The 22,746-nt window shown below is 43.1% G+C and overlaps 1 protein-coding gene across 3 annotated transcripts in view; it reads right to left on the minus strand.

Annotated features, from left to right (window-relative positions):
- TRPM1 (transient receptor potential cation channel subfamily M member 1) overlaps window positions 1-22,746 on the minus strand; it is a 155,172-nt gene that overhangs the window by 17,696 nt on the left and 114,730 nt on the right. The window contains exons 18-26 of one of the 3 annotated variants that reach the window (XM_012472491.2): window positions 20,500-20,622; window positions 20,174-20,305; window positions 18,009-18,137; window positions 15,183-15,434; window positions 13,213-13,387; window positions 11,472-11,492; window positions 10,210-10,354; window positions 8,819-9,021; window positions 7,725-7,857 (exon numbers count right to left, since the gene is read on the minus strand). In XM_012472491.2, coding sequence (XP_012327914.1) covers window positions 7,725-7,857; window positions 8,819-9,021; window positions 10,210-10,354; window positions 11,472-11,492; window positions 13,213-13,387; window positions 15,183-15,434; window positions 18,009-18,137; window positions 20,174-20,305; window positions 20,500-20,622 — 1,313 coding nt within the window. Of the gene's footprint in view, window positions 1-7,724; window positions 7,858-8,818; window positions 9,022-10,209; window positions 10,355-11,471; window positions 11,493-13,194; window positions 13,388-15,182; window positions 15,435-18,008; window positions 18,138-20,173; window positions 20,306-20,499; window positions 20,623-22,746 lie in introns of all 3 variants that reach the window. The other 2 variants (XM_012472490.3, XM_012472492.3) reach the window with 2 other exon arrangements.

A 22,746-nucleotide genomic window follows, 5' to 3' on the forward strand; every position in this document is an offset into this window, starting at 1 on the left:
TTTGTCACCCAGACTGGAGTGCAGGGACGCAATCTTGGCTCACTGCAACCTCCGCCTCCTGGGTTCAAGTGATTCTCCTGCCTCAACCTCCTGAGTAGTTGTGATTACTGGCATGCACCACTACACCGGCAGAGTTTTGTAATTTTAGTAGAGATGCATTTCACCATGTTGGCCAGGTTGGTCTCGAACTCCTGGCCTTAAGCGATCCGCCCACCTTAGCCTCCCAAAGTGCTGAGATTACAGGCATGAGCCACTGTCCCTGGCCTAAAACTTGTTTTATATGCAGTCATATTTTTATGGGAAACAATCACCCTTCACCTGCAAGGATCTTATAAATTATATGGGAACATTTCCTTAATGATAGAGTTAAATGAAGATGTGATGTTAAGGGAGCTAGCTCCAGTTCATACTTGCAGAAACCCCTGTTTCAAGATCCAATGGTATTCTATACTTGAGTTCTAAAGCTATTCCTACCCTATAATTTAATTCCAGAGCTACTGATCATAAAGTTGTCTTATCCACTCTAAATTTTATATCCAGCTACCTTAATTTCCATCCACTTCTTCACACATGCTCCCTTTTACACTTAATAATTATAGGAAGAACACCAGGATAGAACCTTGTTGTGCTTACTGACAGAGTCGTTATGTGTGAAAGACTAAATTAAAACTAGTCATAATAGAACAAGACTCAAATCTTTCTTTTCTTTGAGATGGAGTCTCACTCTGTCGTCCAGGTTAGAGTGCAATGGTGCGATCTTGGCTCACTGCAACCTCCTCTTGGGTTCAAGCGATTCTCCTGCCTCAGCTTCCTGAGTGGCTGGGATTACAGATGCCCGGCACCATTCTTAGCTAATTTTTGTTGTTGTTGTTGTTGAGACAGAGTCTTGCTCTGTCACCTGGCTGGAGTGCAATGCTGTGATCTCGGCTCACTGCAACCTCCACTTCCAGAGTTCAAGCAATTCTCCTGCCTCAGCCTCCCGAGATACTGGGATTACAGGCATGTGCCACCACGCCAGGCTACTTTTTGTATTTTTAGTGGAGATGGGGTTTCACCATGTTGTCCAGATTGGTCTTGAACTCCTGACCTCATGATTCACCCACCTTGGCCTCCCAGAGTGCTGGGACTACAGGTGTGAGCCACTGTGCCTGGCCAAGACTCATGTCTTTCTTCTGGCTTTTTCATTCTTTGTAATAAACAGCATACTGAAGAGTTACTAAAAGAATATTAGGCCAGGCGTGGTGGCTTACTCCTGTAATCTCAGCACTTTGGGAGGCTGAGACGGTCAGATCACCTGAGGTCAGGAGTTCAAGACCAGCCTGGCCGACATGGTGAAGCCCCATCTCTACTAAAAATACAAAAAATTAGCTGGGCATGGTGGCACATGCCTATAATCCCAGCTACTCGGGAGGCTGAGGCAGTAGAATCACCTGAACCCGGGAGGCAGAGGTTGCAGTGAGCCCAGATTACGCCATTGCACTCCAGACTGGCAACAAGAGTGAAAGTCCATCTCAAAAAAAAAAAAAAAAAAAAAAAAGATTAAGCTCTCTGGGATTCTAGCTCTCTGCTGCCTCATTGAAATATATCCCAGACTTCCCAGGTTTCTAGAATTCAAGTCATCTAATCATTAGCCTTTTCTGGTTATGTTCTATTTTCTATTCAGGCCAGATTCTGTGGTTGGCCACGAAGTGAACCCACCATTAATTGCCTACGTTGTTTCTCCCTTACCTGCAACACATTAGTGCCAATCCCTACCCTTCACCTATTGCTACCAGGACTCAGGGCTAAGCAAGGAGATTTGGTGCCTGGAGGCAATGTCATATGTTTATGCTTCCATGTGCAAACACTAGCTTCTTAGAGGTCTCTCCACGGATTGGTTCTTGAGCACATGGCCCTCTTCAGCGTCCATGCCCCACGTGCAGTTGTCTTTCTGCATCCTTGCCTTTGGGCTGTACAGTGTCCCAACGAAGGCCATGAGAGCCACACGAACCTGGTCCAGTACAAAGACATGGCATCTAATTTCACTTGCATCTTCATTATTCCTGCCAAGCAATCCTGGTTATCTCCCTTCCTGCCGTATTTCCTCTAAAAGTGAACTCACTTGACTTGAATTTTTCCTACTGGCTTTAAGTCAGTAATGTTGATTGTCGGGGAGTTACACTTTCTCCATGCCCAGTTTTTCTTTCTATGTGAGTGTGCTTTTCATTAGTAATGCTCTGACCTCACTCCAGGCCTTTATTTACTTTGGAGGAGGACTGCTCATCTGGTTGGAGATTGGGGCCCAGGAGGCCGCATGCTTGTCTCTCTCTCTGTCTTGGTCATCTGGTAGGCTTGGCGCACAGGCTGACTCTGCCTGTGGGAAGGGAGGCCTGTGGTGGCTGCTGCTGCCTGTGGCTGAGTGGCTATTCCTAATTCTGGGTGAGTATTAGGCAAGAATGAAGCCTCACCCTCTGGTACAACTGTTATTACTAATAAAACTGATATTTTTTATCTCTATCCTTCTGAAGTTTGCATCTGTCTCTGAATTGGCTTTCAAAGTCAGATCAGGAATAAGGGTGTCATCCACTGGCACATCAAAACTCCAACATTTAATGCCATCCCCTTCCTGTTATCCAGGCAACCTTGAACCCTATTAATTTAGAAGATTAAAGCATTCAGACAGGATCCTCCCCGAATGTCTTCCCCATCACTGGGCCATGCTACAACCTTCTCTACATTCGAGGAATCCTGCACTTCCTTCCTATGACTGATCTCTCAGTTTCTCTAGTTACTATCTTGTCCTCTTCTTGGTAGGTCTCCATTACCAGCCACTTCTCTTTCTGGTCACATGGGAAGAGGATGCCAAATAAAAAGATTTCAAAGCCACAAATTGCTGATTTCCCATCAAGCCTGCAGGAAATCCAAGACATTAATCCAGGATGGGGCATGATGTCTCATGCCTGTAATCCCAACACTTTGGGAGGCTAAGGCAGGAGGACTGGTTGAGGCCAGAGTTCCAGACCAGCCTGAGCAACATAGTGAGATCCTATATCTACAAATAATACAAACATTAGCTGGGTGTGGTGGTGCATGCCTGTAGTCTCAGCTACTCAGGAGGCTGAGGCAGGAAATTCACTTGAGCCCAGAAATTTGAGGCTGCAGTGAGCTATGATCATGTCACTGTACTCCAGCCTGGGCAACAAAGCAGTACCCTGTCTCTAGAATTAAAACAAAACAAAACACTTCAATCCATATCCACAAATCTGACAAGAAACCACTTAACCCAGAAGTTTTGGGGCAATCAGAAATGCCATTATAGGTTTGGCTTATCTAAGACCCATAGCTTTTTAAGTACAAGGCCAACTACATTTTAAATTTATGACTTATGAGTTATATCCTGCATATTGTGAAATGACAGACATTAATATGTAAATGAAAGTAGGAGATAGAAAAAAATCAATGAAGAGGCAATGTGCTGCACATATTTCAAAATCCTACAGTAATATACTTTTATAATTTAAGTTTGGTGTTAAGCTTCCTTGAAGCCATGGAAAAAGGAAAACATGCTGGATAACATAATTCTCATTGTTTGAGGAAAGGAAGTTTGATCTCTGACAAAATTTTGTCAGGAAAGATTCTTTCTAGCCCAATTCTCTTGAACTGTGAACCTATGATAAGGGATGCTGAACCACAAAGAGAACTTCTGCTCCACAGTGGATGTGCAGAAGACACAGATAGCCTCGAATCTCCCAATGATGAGGACTCATCTTGCCAAATATTCTCCTGACATGATGAGGACAGAACACTTGGGTAGACAAGGTCTACCTTGGCCAGGCTGCCAGAAACTGACCAGACATGGTGGCTGGCCCATGCCTGTAATCCCAGCACTTTGGGAGGCTGAGGCAGGAGGATAGCTTGAGCCCAGGAGTTTGAGACCAGCCTGTGCAACAGAGTGAGACCCTGTTTCTACAAATAATAATAAAAAAGAAGTTGTCTATAAAATGTTCTTATCCCACCAGCCCTTGGCTCTTTGATGTTATCTTTTTGAGCAGAGATGGTGCCAACACCAACACTTGTTGTCTTCCTGACCATTATAGGTGGCCTAATGCTTTGGTCTTGAGTCTGCTCCTACTTCCTTATAGTAAAACCAATGCCTTGAACCCAGAAGGAGCGCAGTTGGTTTCCTTTTTGATATTCCAGGAGGGAACTCATTGAGGGTGGGATAGAAACTTATATTCAAATCAGGAGACAAACTTTTGAGTCATTCACTCATTCAGAAAAATCCTGAGGCTGAAGCAGGATTGCTGAGGCCAGGAGTTTGAGACTAGCCTGGGCAACACAGTGAGACTTCCTCTCTACTAAAAAAAAAAAAATTAGCCGGGAGTAGTGCATGCATGTAGTCCCAGCTACTTATGAGGCTGATGCAGAAGGCTCACTTGAGCCCAGGAGGTTGAGGCTGCAGTGAGACCTGATTGTGGCACTGCACTCCAGCCTGGGCAACAGAGTGAGACACTGTCTCAAAAAAAAAAAAAAAAAAAGTCTCACTCCTACTGTGTGGAGATATGCAGGCTCTGGGAATATCATAGTGGACAAAAACCAGATGTGGCCCTGCCTTCATGCAGCTTAAGGCCTGAGGGTTCTGATCTAGTCTAAGGTGTGAGGTGGTCAGGGAAGTTTTCCATAAGGAATTGGCATTTGGGCAGAGATCCGAAGAAGAGAAGCAGGGAAGGAGGAAGGTATGAGGTACCGCACATACGTGGAAGTGAAAAATGATGGAAGCAGAAATGAATATGGAGAGCTCAGGTAGAGGCAGCTACAGGAATGGAAGTGAAAAATGATGGAAGCTTGTACTAGGTGCGTCGGGGTAGGGATAAAAAAATAAATGGACCAGGATTTATTATGAGGGGAAGTAAACAGAACTTGATGATAGTTAATGACGAAGAGGGAGGTACCACAATGATCTGCCAGTCTGCTCACTGAGCTTAATGGTGGTGGCATTCACAGAGACTGGAGCACTGGAGATGTCCAAGTTCAGGAGGAGAACCCTGACAGCAGGGCCCCTAAGACGTCTAAGTGGGCGTGCTTGGTAGGACTTGGGGTTCAATATCCTGCTGCAACCCAGTGTTGTGTCAATCAATGCTGAATCGTATTGCAAATCTCATTGCAGGACTGAATGTTGGATCTGACAAAATGTTGGAACTTTATAATAAAAATAAACAGTTAAATTGTTAGCATTTTATATGTAACTTTCCAAGCATTAGGAGAGACCCATGAATTTGGATTCTGCACAGAAGCACTAAAAGCACCCTGCGTGGAGGAGCATGATTAATGGGTGCCCACCCTGTGTGAACACACTTGTAAGACTGAGTCACGAGAATCGGTGGCTCAGCTCTGAAAGTTACCAAGACAACAGGGAGACAAGGCAGAGGCTGACGTGCTCCCAACCAGACCCTACAAACTGAATGGTGGTGGTGAAGACATCACCAAGAGAAGAGCAGGAAGACCATTAAATGGGAAATGGTGATGCAGAAAATAAAACTAATCTTTTTTTTTTTTTTTTTTTTGACGGAGTCTCGCTCTCTCACCCAGGCTGGAGTGCAGTCATTTGATCTCAGTTAACTGCAACCTCTGCCTCCTGGGTTCAAGCAATTCTCCTGTCTCAGCCTCCTGAGTAGCTGGGATTTCAGGTGCACGCCACCACACATGGCTGATTTTTGTATTTTTAGTAGAGAAGAGGTTTTACCACGTTGGCCAGGCTGGTCTGGATCTCCTGACCTCAGGTGATCCACCTGCCTCAGCTTCCCAAAGTGCTATTACAGGTGTGAGCCACTGCGCCCGGCCTCAAAACTAATCTTATATGGAAAGAATATTGAAGAACTGGCAGAAATGCCTAAGTACTTCAAGTATGATTTTTAAAGTAGTCACAGGCACCCAAAGCTAGGTACAAATAACTACTTTTAGCTGGCCTAGCTAAGAGGGAAGGAAAACTCCCTTTTCCTCAAGCTGCCTCCTCTTTCTGTCTCGGGCATTCACCTGTGAGTCAGCCTAGACAAGGCCAAGGGAGACGGAGGGGCAGGCATGTGCTCCCATCACTCCTGGGACCTCAGCCGAGAGAAACAGGAAGCAGCATGTTTTTCTGCCCTACACACTTTCATCCCTATTACGTGTGCACAGAGCCCCCAGAGAAAAATGCTATTTGGTAGTGACCTGATAACCACATTCTTGGAGCTTTGGTCCAAGAATGGTAAAAATCCAAGGAATGCCAGGGAAGGGAGAGGAGGAGGAGCAGAGCAAAAAAAACCCACAATCTCCACTGTAACTGGCTGGCTAATATTACATTCAAGTTAATGTCTCACTAAGAAGTGGACATTTTAGATGATCTACATGGGGTGCCTTATCCTTCTCATGAAGAAATAATTTTTATATTTTGAAAGTTTAGCAATTACTCTTAAAATATCAAACAAGCATTCCAAAGTTTTATTAAAGATTTACCTTAGTAAGGTAGAAGGTGGTGCATGTAACCCTGGAGTTTGGCTGGTTGGATCACAAGGTAACTGGGTCTAGAAGGGAACGGGGTCCAGGGACCCACAGTTGCCATCTCCCCTCCTGTGGGCTGAGGAGAGTTCATTGGCCTGAACGTGCGCGAGCGAGACCTAAGGTGCATCTGTGAATTCCCGTGACTGGGAACTGCCAGCTGCAGTATCTTTCTGAAGTCCCACCCCGTTACTATGGCTCTCAATGTGTCTGTATTCGGAAACTTGAATTCTGTGTGCTCAAGGATAGAATGCAGAGCTAGCATCGCGTTAGGCATGGCTGCTCTGAGCTCATCCTTCTTCCAGCCACACTGTTAGCGAAACCCTTTGGAACAGTGTGTTATCAGTCCCAAGATCTTTAGCAAGCAGAAATTGCTTTTAGAAAGTGGTAAGGGCTCTCAAAACTTACATGATAAAAAGCGCAGAGAGTGAAGGTCGATTGCTCCTGTCTACCCTTTGCCAGTTGCTCTTTCCCAGCTTAGGATAGAGCAATACTATAAAGTTTGGAAAATGTCACCATTTCTGTCCCTCCCAGCCTGATTTCGTTTACTTATTCATTGATTCACACATCCTGCATTCATTCACTCTGCATTTGTTAAGCATTACCATGGAGATTAGGCTGACCTTGCTGGGTACTGAGGATGCCAAGGTGTCTGAAAGACAGACCCTGCCCTAGTTTAGCAGCTCCCACCCTCATGGGGGCAGACACCTCAGCCCCACCCTGCACCCCCACTCCAGTTCCCACTCACGGGGGAGCCCCAGGAGGGCGCCTTTCCTCTGCCCCGTGAGGCTGGGAAAGGTGTTGCGAAGGTGCAGCAAACAGCTAGGCAGGATGAGGAGGGCAGTCCCCAGGGGAAAGCACGCTGGCAAAGGGAAATTAGTAGCAAGAGCAGGGAGAAAGATGGCTTTCTGTAGCTTCCATTAACCTTGTGGAAACGCCCCCACTTTGGGGTAGAGGGTGAAGGTAGGCAAGAATTGTTAGGTTTTCTTTTGGCCCAGAATATTTGGAATAAATGTCATTCCCTTCTATAACCAACGCACAATCATCACCTAGGAACTTCCTCAGTTTCGAGGGAATAAAACCTGAAGTTTAAATAAAACATGCGAACTCGGGGTGAATGTTTAAACGAACACTGGCATCCCCCATAGAGTCGGGCGCCCGACTCCGCAAACCCTCGGCCCGCGGGCCCGCGGTGGGGACGCTGCGCGTACCTCTCACAAGTGACGCGGATGCGCTCGTCGCTGGACGACTGCTGCTCGTCCTCCTTCTCCCGGAAGTGCTCCTGCACGCACTGCTCCTCGAACTCGTGCAGCCTCTTCAGCTCCTCATCGCTAAGGAACAGCTCTGTGTGAAGGGAGAGGTGTCGGACACGGGAAAAACAAGAAGAATGTTTTGTGGCCTTAGTGTGAATTTCACAGCCTCACGTTAATTACGCTTTCTTCAATGCCACTCCTACGGCAGTTCACCACTACTCCAATTGGTTTGTATCCAAAAAGGGATTGGCCGGGTGCGGTGGCTCACGCTTGTAATCTCAGCACTTTGGGAGGCCGAGGCGGACAGATCATGAGGTCAGGAGTTCGAGACCAGCCTGGCCAACACAGTGAAACCCTATCTCTACTAAAAATACGAAAATTAGCTGGGTGTGGTGGCGGGTGCCTGTAGTCCCAGCTACTCAAGAGGCTGAGGCAGGAGAATCACTGGAATCCGGAAGGCGGAGGTTGCAGTGAGCCGAGAATGGTGCCACTACACTCCGGCCTGGGCGACAGAGCTAGATTCCATCTCAAAAAAAAAAAAAAAAAAAAAAAAAAAAAAAAAAGTGTGTGTGGGGGGTGGTTGTCATATGCCTCTATCAGTTGGAGCCAAATGGCCTGCTTTTAAACATAAAAAACAAAACTACATCTACTGGGAAAGTAAGGCCAAGTAATATTTCCTAGAAAACTTTTTGTACCTATTTTTATGAATAGAGTCAAGCCTATAGAATTATTTTCTCATTTCCTTTAAATGCAACAAATTAAGATGTTTTGAAAGGAGCATTGAATTTATATAGAAACTTATAGAGTTATTTTAGAGAATCAGCTCAACTGATCTCCATGAGCTGGCTTTCCATGATGTTAATTACTAACAAATTAACAAAACTAGAATAAAATGGATACAAAATGAGAAGCCTTTTGCAAAGAGCAGCAGTTGGACTGAGTGTGGTGCTTTTCACACGTGCAATTAGTTGAGTGAGATTTCTGTGAGGATGTTCAATTGGAACACTATTGTGAAATCAGCCCAACCTAGAAATGAAGAGCCCTGCACATACTCAATCCACGATCCCGTTCCTCTTGGTCCCCTTCTCTCTTTTTCCTGCAGCGGGCACTGAGACGCATAACGATGATATAGATGTGGCTTAAAATGATCATCGGTGGGGGCAGGACTGGCCTGTCATGAAATGTCATAATAAGCTGATATCGCTGGAACTTCCACACCTGGTTTGATATTGATTTCACTTCAAAGAAGGTATTGCTTTAAAAAGAAGACATTTTTACAGTTAGTTATATTACCTTTTATAGTGATTGCCCAGAACAGTCAGAGTTACTCATATTTAAATGAAAAAATGAAATGGCCTTTTAGTGCCCTTTAGTACTGATCCCTTGATCATCCAATCTTTTGGTTTATCCACCAATGTGGATTATCTATGCTTAAGGACATTGTACTCATAAATAGCTAAGTGTAATAAATTGCTATGTACTACTTTCTTGAAAAACCACACCATAATCTACTCATATACTCAGGAAACTTAAGTTCCTATATATAGACGTATAAGCCATTTAACTAAGCATTTTATCATGTTTAAACTTTCCATTAGTCTAACAAGTAGATGACTACTTTTTTTTTCAACTGAATTGATTAGTTATTGAACTTATTTGATTGAAGTTTCATTATTTTGGACGTGGGGTAGGTACAATCTTTGTCTTACTTTAGCTTCCATCAGGAAGCAGTAAGTGGATGATGTCATTGCCTACAACACAGACCTTAGGAAAGCCAGTTACCTTCCACGACCTTAGTTTTCTCATCTCTCAAGCCAGAAGTTTGGACCAGGTTTTCCCCAATGCCCTGTTCAATTCTAAGATTGCATATTTCTGTGAGGGCTTTTTCCCTCTATATTTTTCATCTTAGATGCTAAAATCATTTTTTTCAACACTTATTGAGCACGGTCAACATACTCAACACACATGCCAAATAGGTTTTATAAGAAACTTAATACTTTAAGCCATTTTTTTAGGCCATTTTATCTTCTATAAATGATCAGAACAAAATGCTTTACATAGTATTACAGTAATTGTAACAGCTTATGAAACTAATACTGCCTTTTGCACCTCTACTGATGAATGAAAAGCATGACTTGATCAAATCTTCTGTACCCAGGAGACTTCCATCTAAGAAAATATTTTCATTAGATTAAGATACACGATAAAGTGCTAAAATACTAATCGTGATTACATTTAAATGTATTTAAATGTCAGCTCTTAATTTATGAATACATTAAGACTGATTAAGTTTGAACAAAGAGACTGCAAAAATTGGATCTACTTAAAAACCCTAATGAAATTCTCTGCAAATAAATTAGTAGCCTGGGAGATTTCTGAGATGAAATGGAAAATCTGTACAGTAATAAATAATAAACATGTGGTCCTCGGCTGTGACACATACTTGAACACAGCAATCAGCAGGTTCACCAGCAAGATGTTGGCCACCAGTAGGTAACATGCCATGAGTGCTGGTGTGAGCCAGGCGCCAGGGATACAGGGAGGAAGCCGCTTGCCCTCCTCATCATATAGGTTCTCACCACAAGGAGCTGAAAGAAAAAAATTGTTTTGTGCTTGCTTTTTATTTATGATGAAAAGGATAAACATCTCTTGAAAAACATATGTTTTTCAATGACCTAGCTCTTTTTTAATATGATTCTTTATTTCATAAGCAATATTTTTCCATGGGAAAAAATAAATGCATACAAAGAAAAAGGTCAGAAACTCCTATCTGTAATCCAATATAGTTATTGTTTGTCATATTTCTAAACATTTTCCCATTTCTTTATTGTGGCTTTCAAATATAAAAGTCTTCATTTTTAAGCAGACAAATGAATCTTTATGTTTTTTCTCTTTGTTGTTATCCATTTGAAAGTCATTGTGGTGGCTGGGCGCGGTGGCTCACGCCTGTAATCCCAGCACTTACAGAGGCCGAGGCGGGTGGATCACCTGAGGTTGGGAGCTTGAGACCAGCCTAACTAACATGGAGAAACCCCATCTATGGAGATTGAATTTAAAAAAGAAAGAAAGAAAGAAAGAAACCCCGTCTCTACTAAAAATACAAGAATTAGCTGGGTGTGGTGGTGCATGCCTGTAATTCCAGCTACTCGGAAGGCTGAGGCAAGAGAATCACTTAAACCCGGGAGGCAGAGATTGCGGTGAGCTGAGATCGCACCATGGCACTCCAGCCTGGGCAACACGAGCAAAACTTGGTCTCAAAAAAAAAAAAAAAGAAAAAGAAAAGAAAAAGAAACAAAAAAGAAAGTCTCGGTGGCTTCTAATTATTTAACATTAGCTTATGTTGTCTTCTGGTTGCTTTTTTGGTTTCACTGACAAATTACATTTGAAAATATTTTTGTTATGTCATATGGGGTAGTGATCCCCTCTACTTCCCAAATTGTTTAATCAACTGTTTCGATGTCATGTTTGAAAAATAATCTTTTCTGCCTCTGCTCATTTGAAATGCTACTTTATGTCATAGGGGGTCTATTTCTCCCCTAAAAAAATAGGGTGATCCCAACAGTGAATTTATGGTTCTCTTTACTTTTTACTTACAGTTTAAAAAGTACTGGCACCAAAAAACAGTTTAAGACTATTAGTAATCAGCTAAGGAAAAGGTAATTAAGAAACACATTCCATAGACTAATCAATTCCATGTAAACTTACGATTAATTTCCATGGCGTAGACTACATAACGATTGGAAAGCAGGATTTTTGTTTTGTTTTGACAGGAGGGGAGGAAAGAAGATAAGATGATGGTTGAGAGAAAAGTAAAACAAGTGATTTAACAACAGAACTGTTTTGCTGTGAAGAAATGCAAATATTTTAAGCTTGGGAATTACTGATTCACACTTAGAAACAGTGATCTACTTAGAAGAATTATATACATTATATATACATTATAATTCTAGAAATTGTAGAAATGCAAATATTTTAAGCTTGGGAATTACTGATTCACACTTAGAAACAGTGATCTACTTAGAAGAATTATATACATTATATATACATTATAATTCTAGAAATTGTATTTCATGGATATTTATTTTACCATATGTCATAAGCAAGAACAAAAGCTCACTAGTTAAAAATACTGTGAAAAAGATATGATATTATTGGCAGACGATCATTCTAACTTACAGGTTAACCAATGACACACTCCCTATATTCCAACACAAACATCTCATAAGTGCAAATAACTACAAGATTATTAGTTAATAGTCAGATAAAGAATCAAAAACTTATTTAATTATGTTCCTGAGAATAACACAGCCTAAAGTTTACCTCTTTACCTTCTCTCATAACCCAATATAATTTTTAAAGAAAGCCCAACAATAAAAATATTACAGTTTGTGTGTGGAATCCAGGGACTTTCAACATGTATGTACGTCTATCTAAACTAATATTCTTTTGAAACCAAATTAGATTTTTATATTCTGGCTTACCAAGCTACTAAGACATTTCAGTAGTTGACTCTGTGACACTTGCAATAGTGATATGGTGAGAATGACATTATAAAAGTTACAAAGATGGTAGTGCATGAGCTGGTTATGATCTAACCTAGAGGCAATAGATACATGGACAGTCCTACATTGTATATGAGAGGAAGATGATAATAACTTTCTGTTCTCAAATAGCAGAGCTCTGGAAACAGCAGACACGCTATTATGGCTGATGCTTTATGATAAAGTACAATATGCAAATGGAAATGTTGGTCCTGAAATGAAAATGGGACTGAAGTGCCTCCTTCACTGGTGGAACATTTATTGAACTGTCCTGGTGAAATAGGTACAAGAACATTTAAGCTTTATATCCCCTCAACCCAGAAGACACCAGCTCAGCCTGCAGGGGAGCTGGGGCTACATTCCCCAGAAATCTGTGCAGGATCATAGCCCATTTCCTCTGCTAACATCCAGATTATTTTTGATAATACAAAATAGCACTCTAATAGTGAAGACAAAATGAGTAGCTATGTGGAAAATGGGCTCTGATGGCTTGAAGAAGAGGATGGTGGGACGTATCAGTTACTCTGCCATGTCACCAGTTTATTCTACTGGAAAACACTACCAGCCTTATCCTGGGGTGGGGAGATATTGAGTTGAAGACAAACTAGGCTATTGGCATTGGAACTGCATTCATGTGACAGGATGTCCATCAGATCCAGCTCAAGGGAAGTGAGACTCTTTTGGAGTTCTAGTGAATTATTTTTAGAATAAAAGAAATGATTGATGTCTGAGAAATAAGTACAAAGTTCCATAATTTGTACTTATTTCTTTGTAAAATAATTTGATGCCTATGATGGAGTGACAAATATTTTTTATTTCCAAATTAATACATGTTCTTCCATTAATTTGGAACTCATCTGCCTCAGAAGCAGGGAAGAGAATCTTACTATGAATTCTACTCTTACGGTCTATCTGGTCTGCAAACACCTCTCCATAGATCATCCAGTAGGGCATGTAGAAGATGTTTCGGGCCAGTTTCCAAGAAGGCTTCTCCTCTGGGTGCAGAATGGCTTGACGGGCTACTCCGAAACTCATGAGCACAACCAGCATGATGACCACAAAATACAGCATGTCGATCATCTGAGGAGGGAGAACATATGTCTGCCACTGTCTTGGCTCAATGGACCAAATTCACCCTGGCTCATTATATTGCTTTCTCCAATTAAGCACTTCAGGAATCCTTAATTAGGATGAAGAAAGCCTCCTTCCCATCCATGGGAAGGCTTTTTCCTACTTCATGCAATGCTTTATGTCTAGAATGTCTTCTAGAACATTGCTATCCTCATCTGCTCTTCATCCTTCTTCCTTCTCCTCGTTACCCTTAATAACTACAACTGCAAATGGAGAAAGGAAAGAATTATGAGAAAAGATAGGAGTTTGTAAGGAATACTAAGGAGTAAGAGGAGGAGATACCTAAGGAAATAAAAGGATAATTAATTGAGAGTACAGGCCAACATTTATTCATTTATTACACAAGTGCTGAGTGGCTACAGTGAGCAATGCCATGGTTACTGTGGATCCTAAACTGGTATAATTCCTAATTTTGAACATCCATGAAGATGGAGGCCCTTGCTGGAATTAACTAAAGCATACATCCCTTAGCTGAAAACCACTTGCTCTATAAAGAGTCCTTCCTAAATATAGGTGGCTTACTTTCTTCTTGCACCTGTCCTAACACTGAGGCTCTTTTAGGTAATGTAAGGATGATCTGCTGGTTCATTTTCAGTTTCATATGCTCTGGCCTGATCTGGAGTAGAAGTTATCATGGTCTAATCATGTTAACTTCCTGTGTTCACTGCAGGTCGGAGGACATGAGTTGAAGATCATCTGGAGTACAGGTTGGGGAATGGCCCTGGGCTCCCTTTATCTCTGGCTTCTACCACATGTCAGGAGGTTATAAATCAGGTGCGTTGTTTTTTGGGGGGGCTGCCTTATATGCATTCCAAAGTGGATGTAGTCTCATAGAACATCAAATCCATGTCCCTGTGCTAAAGAATGCTGAAAATATGTTTCTAGCCATCAAGAAGTAAATATTTTGAGACATCTATTTTGCTACTGAATTCCTATTGCATCAAAACTTGATGTTCTCTTATGCCCTGGGAAAGTGAAGTAAGCTTTTATTAAAAAGGAGGCTATTTTCTTTTATATTGCTGTCAAAATAGACTCATTAATAATAAATCAAAAGGAATAAAAAACAAAAGTAGGCTGGGCTTGGTGGCTCATGCCTGTAATCCCAGCACTTTGGGAGGCCAAAGCAGGTGGATCACCTGAGGTCGGGAGTTTGAGACCAGCCTGACCAACATGGAGAAACCCCATCTCTACTAAAAAAATACAAAATTAGCTGGGCGTGGTGGTGTATGCTTGTAATCCCAGCTACTCAGGAGGCTGAGGCAGGAGAATTGCTTGAACTTGGGAGGCAAAGGTTGCAGTGAGCCAAGATCACGCCATTGCACTCCAACTTGGGCAACAAGAGCGAAACTCCATCTCAAAAAAAAAGAAAAAAAAAAAAGCAATTAGTTATCCTACAGTTGAAATATGGATATAGTATGGAAGAAGGAAGACAGTATATATTGAGTGCCTGATATATACTGAGAGATATATATGTGTGTGTATACACGCACATATATAATATAGGTATGTACACTATGTATGTATATATACACAGTAGGCCCTTAACTCATGTTTTTCTGTTGGATTTTATTAAGTTATCAACATGTAGGAGAACTGTGTATCTTAAAGCAAAGAATGATTCCTTTAAAAAGCCAACTCAAAAGAAAAACCAAATTAAATTGAAGGAAGCCATGCCTAAGGCCTGTTCTTATGTCTTAACCACAGCCAAAGTCTCTCTGGTTACCCACAGGATGTCATTACTAACCATCTTTCCAATCATCATCACATATGGCCCCAGATATTTGTTGACACCAAAGATGTCCAGGACGCGGATGTACCAGAAGATGATATCCACACAGTAGATCACCCGGCCGTAGCCCATATAGGGCTGGTTCTGTAGGCGAAGAATTGCTCCAATCATGAATGTGGAAATGGCCATGAGATCTGTGATGTTCCAGTACTCCTGAAGCCAAACTTTGATTTTCTGGCTGAGTTTGCCTGGTTCTGACATGAGGATCTGAAAACAAACCCCAAAGAACAATACACTGAGATGCCGTATTATAAGTCTTGTCTTAGAATCTTGGAACAATAAGACTGGTGAAACATTCCAGGGCATCTGGCCCCTTTCCTGATCAAAACCTCTTAACACTCTTCTTCTCAGGCACAGAGAGACATCTAGAAAGGGAAATTCCACAGAATCCTCCCTATTCTTAGATTTAGGGTTTTACAAACTCAGGAAATGCCTTCCAAATTATGTCCTTCTGGCTGCAATTAAAGCAGCTGCATTTTGATTTCTTTTTTAATTATCTGGACATGTGCCTGTTAATCCACATTCCACACTCACACAGAACAAAAACTCTAGGCAGGGATGAGCCCTACGTGGCCCCACAGAGGTTCAGTTCACCCAGTGGAGATGGCAGAATGGGACTAGGAAATGTTTTGATTTGCCAAAATTCCTTTGCAACTTAGACATGAGAAATCAGGGGAAAGTTAGACCAGGTTTTCCCCTCTGTGAGATATTATCCTTTCAAAATCACTGCTGCTTAAGGAGAGACTTCCACAGAGTAAAATGCAAGCTATTTAGCAAGCAGCTAGCACGGGCATGCGCAGAGCCGTTCCAATGGCACAGCTGTCTGTGGTGCCGCAGCGGGGTGGGGGGGTTGACATGCCAGGTGGTACCCCTTCAGTTGCAGAGGCCTTGGGGATCTCTGTGGTAGGATGGGGCAGTGGCTATCTATCAGCCCACACAGAAGGGATTCACTAGTTTAACAACCCTTGCACACCAGCTGATGGCCACCCTCTCTCTCCTGTAACTGGGGACAGGTTCCCGGAATAAAGAACAGCGTCTCAGTATATGGTGGACCCTCAGCAAGGTCATGACAGCACAGCGATGGTAAGGCAGGCCACTCAGGAAATCCCAGTTGCAGCGCCTGCAGAATTTGAATGAAGCCCAGCTAGAAAAGGAGGAGTAAAATATGGAATGTATAATCTAGGTTCAGTGCTCTTTTAGTTTCTCAGGCTCTCATTAGACCGATGCCATCAGATTCCCTCTGCCTGGAATAGGTTAGTAATGTTTTTCAGTTCAGTGAAAGGGTCAATAGTAATCGTGAAATAATAGTATTGGTTCTATACCAGTTGGAGAAAGGATATGAAATGGTGCTGTGGGCTTTTTCAGTTCAAGTTGCTTTTTTGCTTGGATATATGCTTTCTCTTTATAAGCAAATGTAGTGAATTAAAACTTCTGGATGACATTGGAAAGGGAAGTACCTGGCCCATCTTTCCTCTGCTGACTGCAGAGATTGCCTTCTAGGAGTTACATTTTCTCTTGAGCCCTCTGGGATAATAAGAGTCATGTGTGAGATGGTATCTGTTCTTTTTCAACACTGAGTTGAAAATCCTGTTCCCTGTTTGCAGCAAATGCTCCAGGCCCCTCCCACATGCCCTGGAGCTTTTCCCCAGGTAGGCTTGCCCACCCTACCTGCTGCAGGCACTGCTGTTAGGCCCACCCCTGCCCCCTTCTGGGAGGCTTGCTTTTGGACACTTGGAGCCATGTCTCCGGTGGGTACCAATGACTGATTGAGGTGGGGCCCAAAGGTGAGACAGATTCCACGGTGTCCAGTCCACGCAGAGCCCCCTGCAGGATTAGGCCAAGGGCAGGGTCCACCTGAAGCCACACCTCGCTTAGTGCCTTTCCCTCCTCACCGGGAGCCCTCCTTTCATCACCCTCTGGCACAGGGAGGTAACATTTTTCTCCCTGTAACTTTGGATTTTGGAGCACACTGTGCAAGTGTCTCTTGTAGCTCTCTTTCTTGTTTCCAGTCCCCCCAAAATAAGCTGATACTCGTACCCAGTTGCAGTCACTGGGTTATCTCAGGTTGCTGGCAGCATTTGCTGATGTTTTCCTACCGATTCATCATGAAATATCATTTATTTTGCTTTGTGTTTTGGTTTTCAAGTTCAGCTGAAGGAGAAGATGATACATATTCAAAAAATGAATGAAATAAACTTGGGATTCTGACACCTCCAAAAAACGTCCCACAGTATGTATAATTTGGTTTTTTGGTTTTGTTTGTTTTGAAATGGACTCTCACTCTGTCACCCAGGCTGGAGTGCAGCGACACAATCTTGGCTCACTGAACCTCTGCCTCCTGGGTTCAAGTGATCCTCCCACCTCAGCCTCTTGAGGAACTAAGATTACAGGCACCCACCACCATGACTGGAAAATTCCTGTATTTTTAGTAGAGACGGGGTTTCATCATGTTAGCCAGGCTGGTTTTGAATTCTGACCTCAAGTGATCCTCCCACCTCAGCCTCCCTAATAGCCAGGATTACAGGTGCGCAGAACCATGCCCAGCTAGTTTTTGTATTTTTAGTAGAGATGGGGTTTCACCATACTGGCCAGGCTAGTTTCGAATTCCTGATCTCAAGTGATCCATCTGCCTCGGCCTCCCAGAGTGCTGGGATTACAGGTGTGAGCCACTGCGCCTTACCCAACACGTGTAATTTGCATGAAATATTTTTTCAGTAAGGAGCCATATCTGCATTTGCAGTCAGTGGTTAGTAGGCCAGGGCAGGCCTTTGGGGTGGTCACCTCTCGTATCTTCTCTAACGCCAGGCTCACAATGTAGGAGATGACGATCCACTCCTGGAGGGAGGGCCAGCCGTCCATCCGCACCAGGATAACATAGTTAAACAGCAGCAGGTACCCCAAGTACGATATCTGAAAGAAAGAGAAGCTGGTAGCCAGGTGTGGGGGAATCATGTTGCAATCAAATTTTGAAACCCTATTTTCTTTCAGGTTGACAAATCTAAAAAAAACTTTGTTTCCAACTGCACTGACTTATTGGGAGGAAAGCTTCCCTGCAGCTCAACAGTGCAGACAGAGGACCTGGAGGCAGGATGGGAGGTATTTTATGCTTTATCCCATAAGGGTCCTGACTTCTCATTTTCTGCACGGAGACAAATTTGTTGGTGCTGTCATCCTTGTGGGGAAAGTACGAAGTTGCAAAAATTATGATAAATGGGAAACTTTTAATAGTTTGCTGGTGTGTCTTCTACATTCCTGGAAATTGGAAAATGTTACTTACTCCTCCCTGCCTCACAAATTTCCTTCCTGATTCTTTCCACAACTGGGAAGTTAGATGAGAGGACTGTGGATGAGCTGCCCGCCCAGACTGCGAGCTGCCCTAGAGTCCCCTCAGGTAGCGGTGGCATGTCCAGGATTTGCTGTGGCCGCAGCAGGGTCCCTATGTCTGTGGCAGGGAAAGAGGCAGAGCTGCAGGTAAGGGTGGGGTGAGGCAAAAGCGGGGAGTGAAGGGGTCGGGGGAGGACAACTGAAGTCAATCACCTGTCCCCAGTGATTCACCGTGACACCAAGGAAACTTCAGCTTCTGGGTCCCTCACTGGCACAGGCCCCTTTTGAAGGATTGGGGGAGGGGTGCTAGAAGTTGAGTATTTGTAATTGGGCAGTTTTTTTTTTTTCCAAGATCCCACCTCCCAATTGTGTAAGCTTCACCAGGAGACAGACAGGCACCTCCAGATCCACCATCCACTCCTTGAAGAAAGATTAGAGCCAGGTTCTCAGACTTTGGGCTGCATCCTAATCCCTGGGAAGCTGTAAACTGTGTGATGACTCCACCTCCACCCAATCCAGAGGGTCTGGGGTGAGGCCCAAGGCTGAGAAGCCTCAATGGCTTCCTGACCCAGTCCCCAGCAGCAGTCTCTGTGGCTGAGTTCTCCTGCAGGCTGGGTGCACCCCAGACCCTCAGATGGTTCTGACCAGAACTGGTGGGCAGCAGTGGCTTCAACTGTATCATCAATCGTGGCTGCCACAAGGTTGGGTGTGCAGGCCCACAGCTGACCCTTGAGGTGGGGCCACACACAGAGCTTTGCTCTGCCCCCAGCCCACCTTCATTCATCACCCAGACCATGGCCAGGGACCCAAATCCTCATGTCCCATACCCTGCTCTCACCTCATCCCCCATGCAGCCATAGTACCCAGGCTGGCCTGGCATGGGCTGTAGCTTGGTGCTTGGGGTTTCATGAGAAGTCTCTCTCCTCCTGACTGAGATGATTGTACAAGGCACAGCGTGTCTGGCCACCCGGACTGGGACTGCCTGCAGCTCTGCCATTTCCCCCAGAGGCGCTCTGATCTGCCCTCCTGCCTCCTCTCCTGCTCTTGTTACCAGAGAGCCACACTCTGGGAGCTGTGTAGACCTGGGCCTCGGAGGGGGCTGGAGGATGGCTTGCCGGCCAAGCGGGTCAGCTTGGTGAGCACTTCAGAACGGACAGGCCTTGATTTTCTTCCCTATCCCAAGAGTTTACCATTTGGATTTAGGCATGCCCTTGTAATAACCCTGCCAGTTTCATGAGAAATGGAGTCTGTGACTTTGCTCTTCAAACCACTAGTCATTTCTGTTCATTTAAAGATAAAATTACAGTTCCCTAAGTTTGTGTTGCTAAAGGCATCAAAAGAGTTCATCTTAAGCAAACAGCATATGACTATTTCGCCTTATGAGATGGTACATTTGGGACTAGGATGGCCATGTATCAATATATGACATATATCAATATATGACAGGATATCAAGATCCAATGTTAGCCAGAGATCTCAATTAGTCCCAGTTTTATTTTCATAATTCATTTTAATTCAGTGAATTTTTAAATACTTTTTTAAGCCCTTGAAATTTTTCTTGATTCAACATATCAAAGCATTCCAAACATGCTGTGTGTCAGCTGTTGAGGAGGAGGCCTTACCGTGTAAAACCAGAACTTGACAATGGGTGCATTATAGAATTCACAGATCTTTGTTCCGATGGGAATACTTTTTTGTTTTTTGTGCTCGTTCTCCTCGTCCCCTTTTCTTGAGCCAGCATCTGCGTTTGCATCCTGGAAAACAGAGCACAGCACATGGCAGGCAAGTTGCTAAATGGGAAATGCGAAGCACACAGGCACCATATAAAAAAACAGAGTTCTAAAAATACCCTTAACCTAAGAGATTTCTCAATCCATGGTATGAGAAGTCTCAACAGTTTTGAAAACGAGATCACATTGATACTCTCAGGGTCAAGTGTGTCACTGACCATATTCTCCTCTTCTCTTTCTTTGCCATCTTCGTTTTCCTTGGATGTTTGATACGAGAAATCATCATATGTGCGAAATTCCAAAAACAAGATGGTAGGGGGAAGAAGAATCCCCATGATAACCTATGGGACAGAAATAGATTGTTTTAAGCCGTGGCAATTCTAGAAGAATTTCCCAGTATAGTTAAAATTTTTAAATTATGACCTTCAACATTATTCAATGACCTAGGAGCCCTGGAATGTATATCCCTACTCTGATGTTCTCTGACTTCTGCTTGGTAGCTTGGTAGAATTGCAGACAGTAAAAAATTTAAGAGCATACACTAAATTTTTTAGATGAATGACAAGCAGCACTATTGGTAATCCTGACTTTAAAAAGAAAAATCCTGGCTGGCATGGTGGCTCACACCTGTAATCCCAGTACTATGGGAGGCCAAGCGGGGTGGCTCATATGAGGCCATGAGTTTGAGACCAGCTGGGCCAACATGGCAAACTCCGTCTCTACTAAAATACAAAAATTGGCTGGGCATGGGTGGTGCACATCTGAAATACAAGCTACGTGGAAGACTGAGGCACAAGAATTGCTTGAACAGTGTAATATCAGCTATTTGGGAGGCTGAGGCACAAGAATCGCTTGAACCCGGGAGGCAGAGGTGGCAGTGAGCTGAGATTGTGCCACTGCACTCCAGCCTGGGTGACAGAGCAAGACCCTATCTCAAAAAAAAAAAAAAAAAAAAAAAGGCCTTACATGAAATTTCTAGGAATGCAAATCTTTAAAATATTATATAAATAAAATACCTGTAGTGAAGTAGACCAGAAGTATTTTATATAGAAATAATTTTGACACAAATGAGATTATGTGAACTAAGAGTTACAAGACGAATGTGACTCACAAAAGAAGGACTAACTTGGGCTCAGCCTAGACAACAAAAGGATGCCCAGGCTCATAGATAGAAAACGTGCTTCCCTTTTTTTATTTTTTGAGACAAGGTCTTGCTCTGCTGCCCAGGTTGGAGTGCAGTGTTGCAATCATGGCTAACTGCATTCTCGATCTTCTGGGCTCAAGTGGTTCTCCCACCTCAGCCTCCCGAGTACCTGGGACTACGGTGTGCACCACATTACCTGGCTAATTAAAAAAATTCTTTTTTATAGAGATGGGGTCTCACTATGTTGCCCAGGCTGGCCCTGAACTCCTGGCTCCAGTGATCCTTCTGCTTCGGCCTCCCAAAGTGCTTGGATTACAGGCATGAACCCCTTTGCGCGGCTGTGCTTCCCTTTCTGTAAGTGTTTTTCTATACTCTACCAATGGCTCCAGATCGTTTTAAACTTTAGTTTGAATCATACTGAACTTGACCTTTTATATGAATTTTACTGTTTTTCCTAAAATGTATGGATTCACCTTCTATTTTCTTGTTAAGGATTATAAATTGTTTTGTTTCCCTAACCTGTATTTCTGACACGTGGTGGCTTCTCAGTCATTCTGTCTATTTATCAGAATCATTTCTATTCTTCTTGAGCGCTTCCTTTTTGGATCACACAGACTCCTTGGCCTCATTTAATCTGACCGCCTTTCTCCTGGCTGCACAGCTTTTGTATGGCAATTTATAAATCTTGGGTCTTGTTTCCTACACTCCACTCGACATTTTTCATTGTAATGTTTACTTTTTTTTTTTTTTTGGCTTAGACTACCCACCGAACTAATTCTTCTAAATGGGGAGGTTGAAAGTGTATAGTTTGAGTCTTTGCCTGTCTTAAACAGATATCCTTTTCTCATGCTTTTAAATAGTTGGCCTGGGTTAAAAACATTCCAGGCTCCAAATGCTTTCCCTTCAGAACTGTGAAGGCCTTACTCCACTGCTGCCTTCCAGGTTTCAGTGTTGTTGATGAAAAGTCTGATGCCAATTCAATGTTCATCTCCATGTAGGCGATCTACTTTAGTTTCCTGAAAACCTTGAAGAGCTCTTTATTCTTGGTATTCTGAAAACTGTTTATTAATATCCTAAGTTATGTATAATATCAGCTTAGCATATTACATAGAATTAGACAATTAGGCGTAACATTCATATTTCTAAGAAACAAAATGCTATTTGCTGGAACCATACTACACAGTATAACTTGTATAGTCTTTTCTTTAGCCTCATGGAGATCTCTAAGGTAGGTATAATACTGCCATTAGATTGTTGAGTCATCTGCAGACTAGAATCTCTTCTCAAGATATCCTAGTATTTAACAGCAGTAAAATCCAGA

Source organism: Aotus nancymaae, unplaced genomic scaffold, assembly GCF_030222135.1.
Source record: "Aotus nancymaae isolate 86718 unplaced genomic scaffold, 86718_ANA_hifiasm-v0.15.2.pri h1tg000014l, whole genome shotgun sequence".
Classification (NCBI taxonomy): domain Eukaryota; kingdom Metazoa; phylum Chordata; class Mammalia; order Primates; family Aotidae; genus Aotus; species Aotus nancymaae.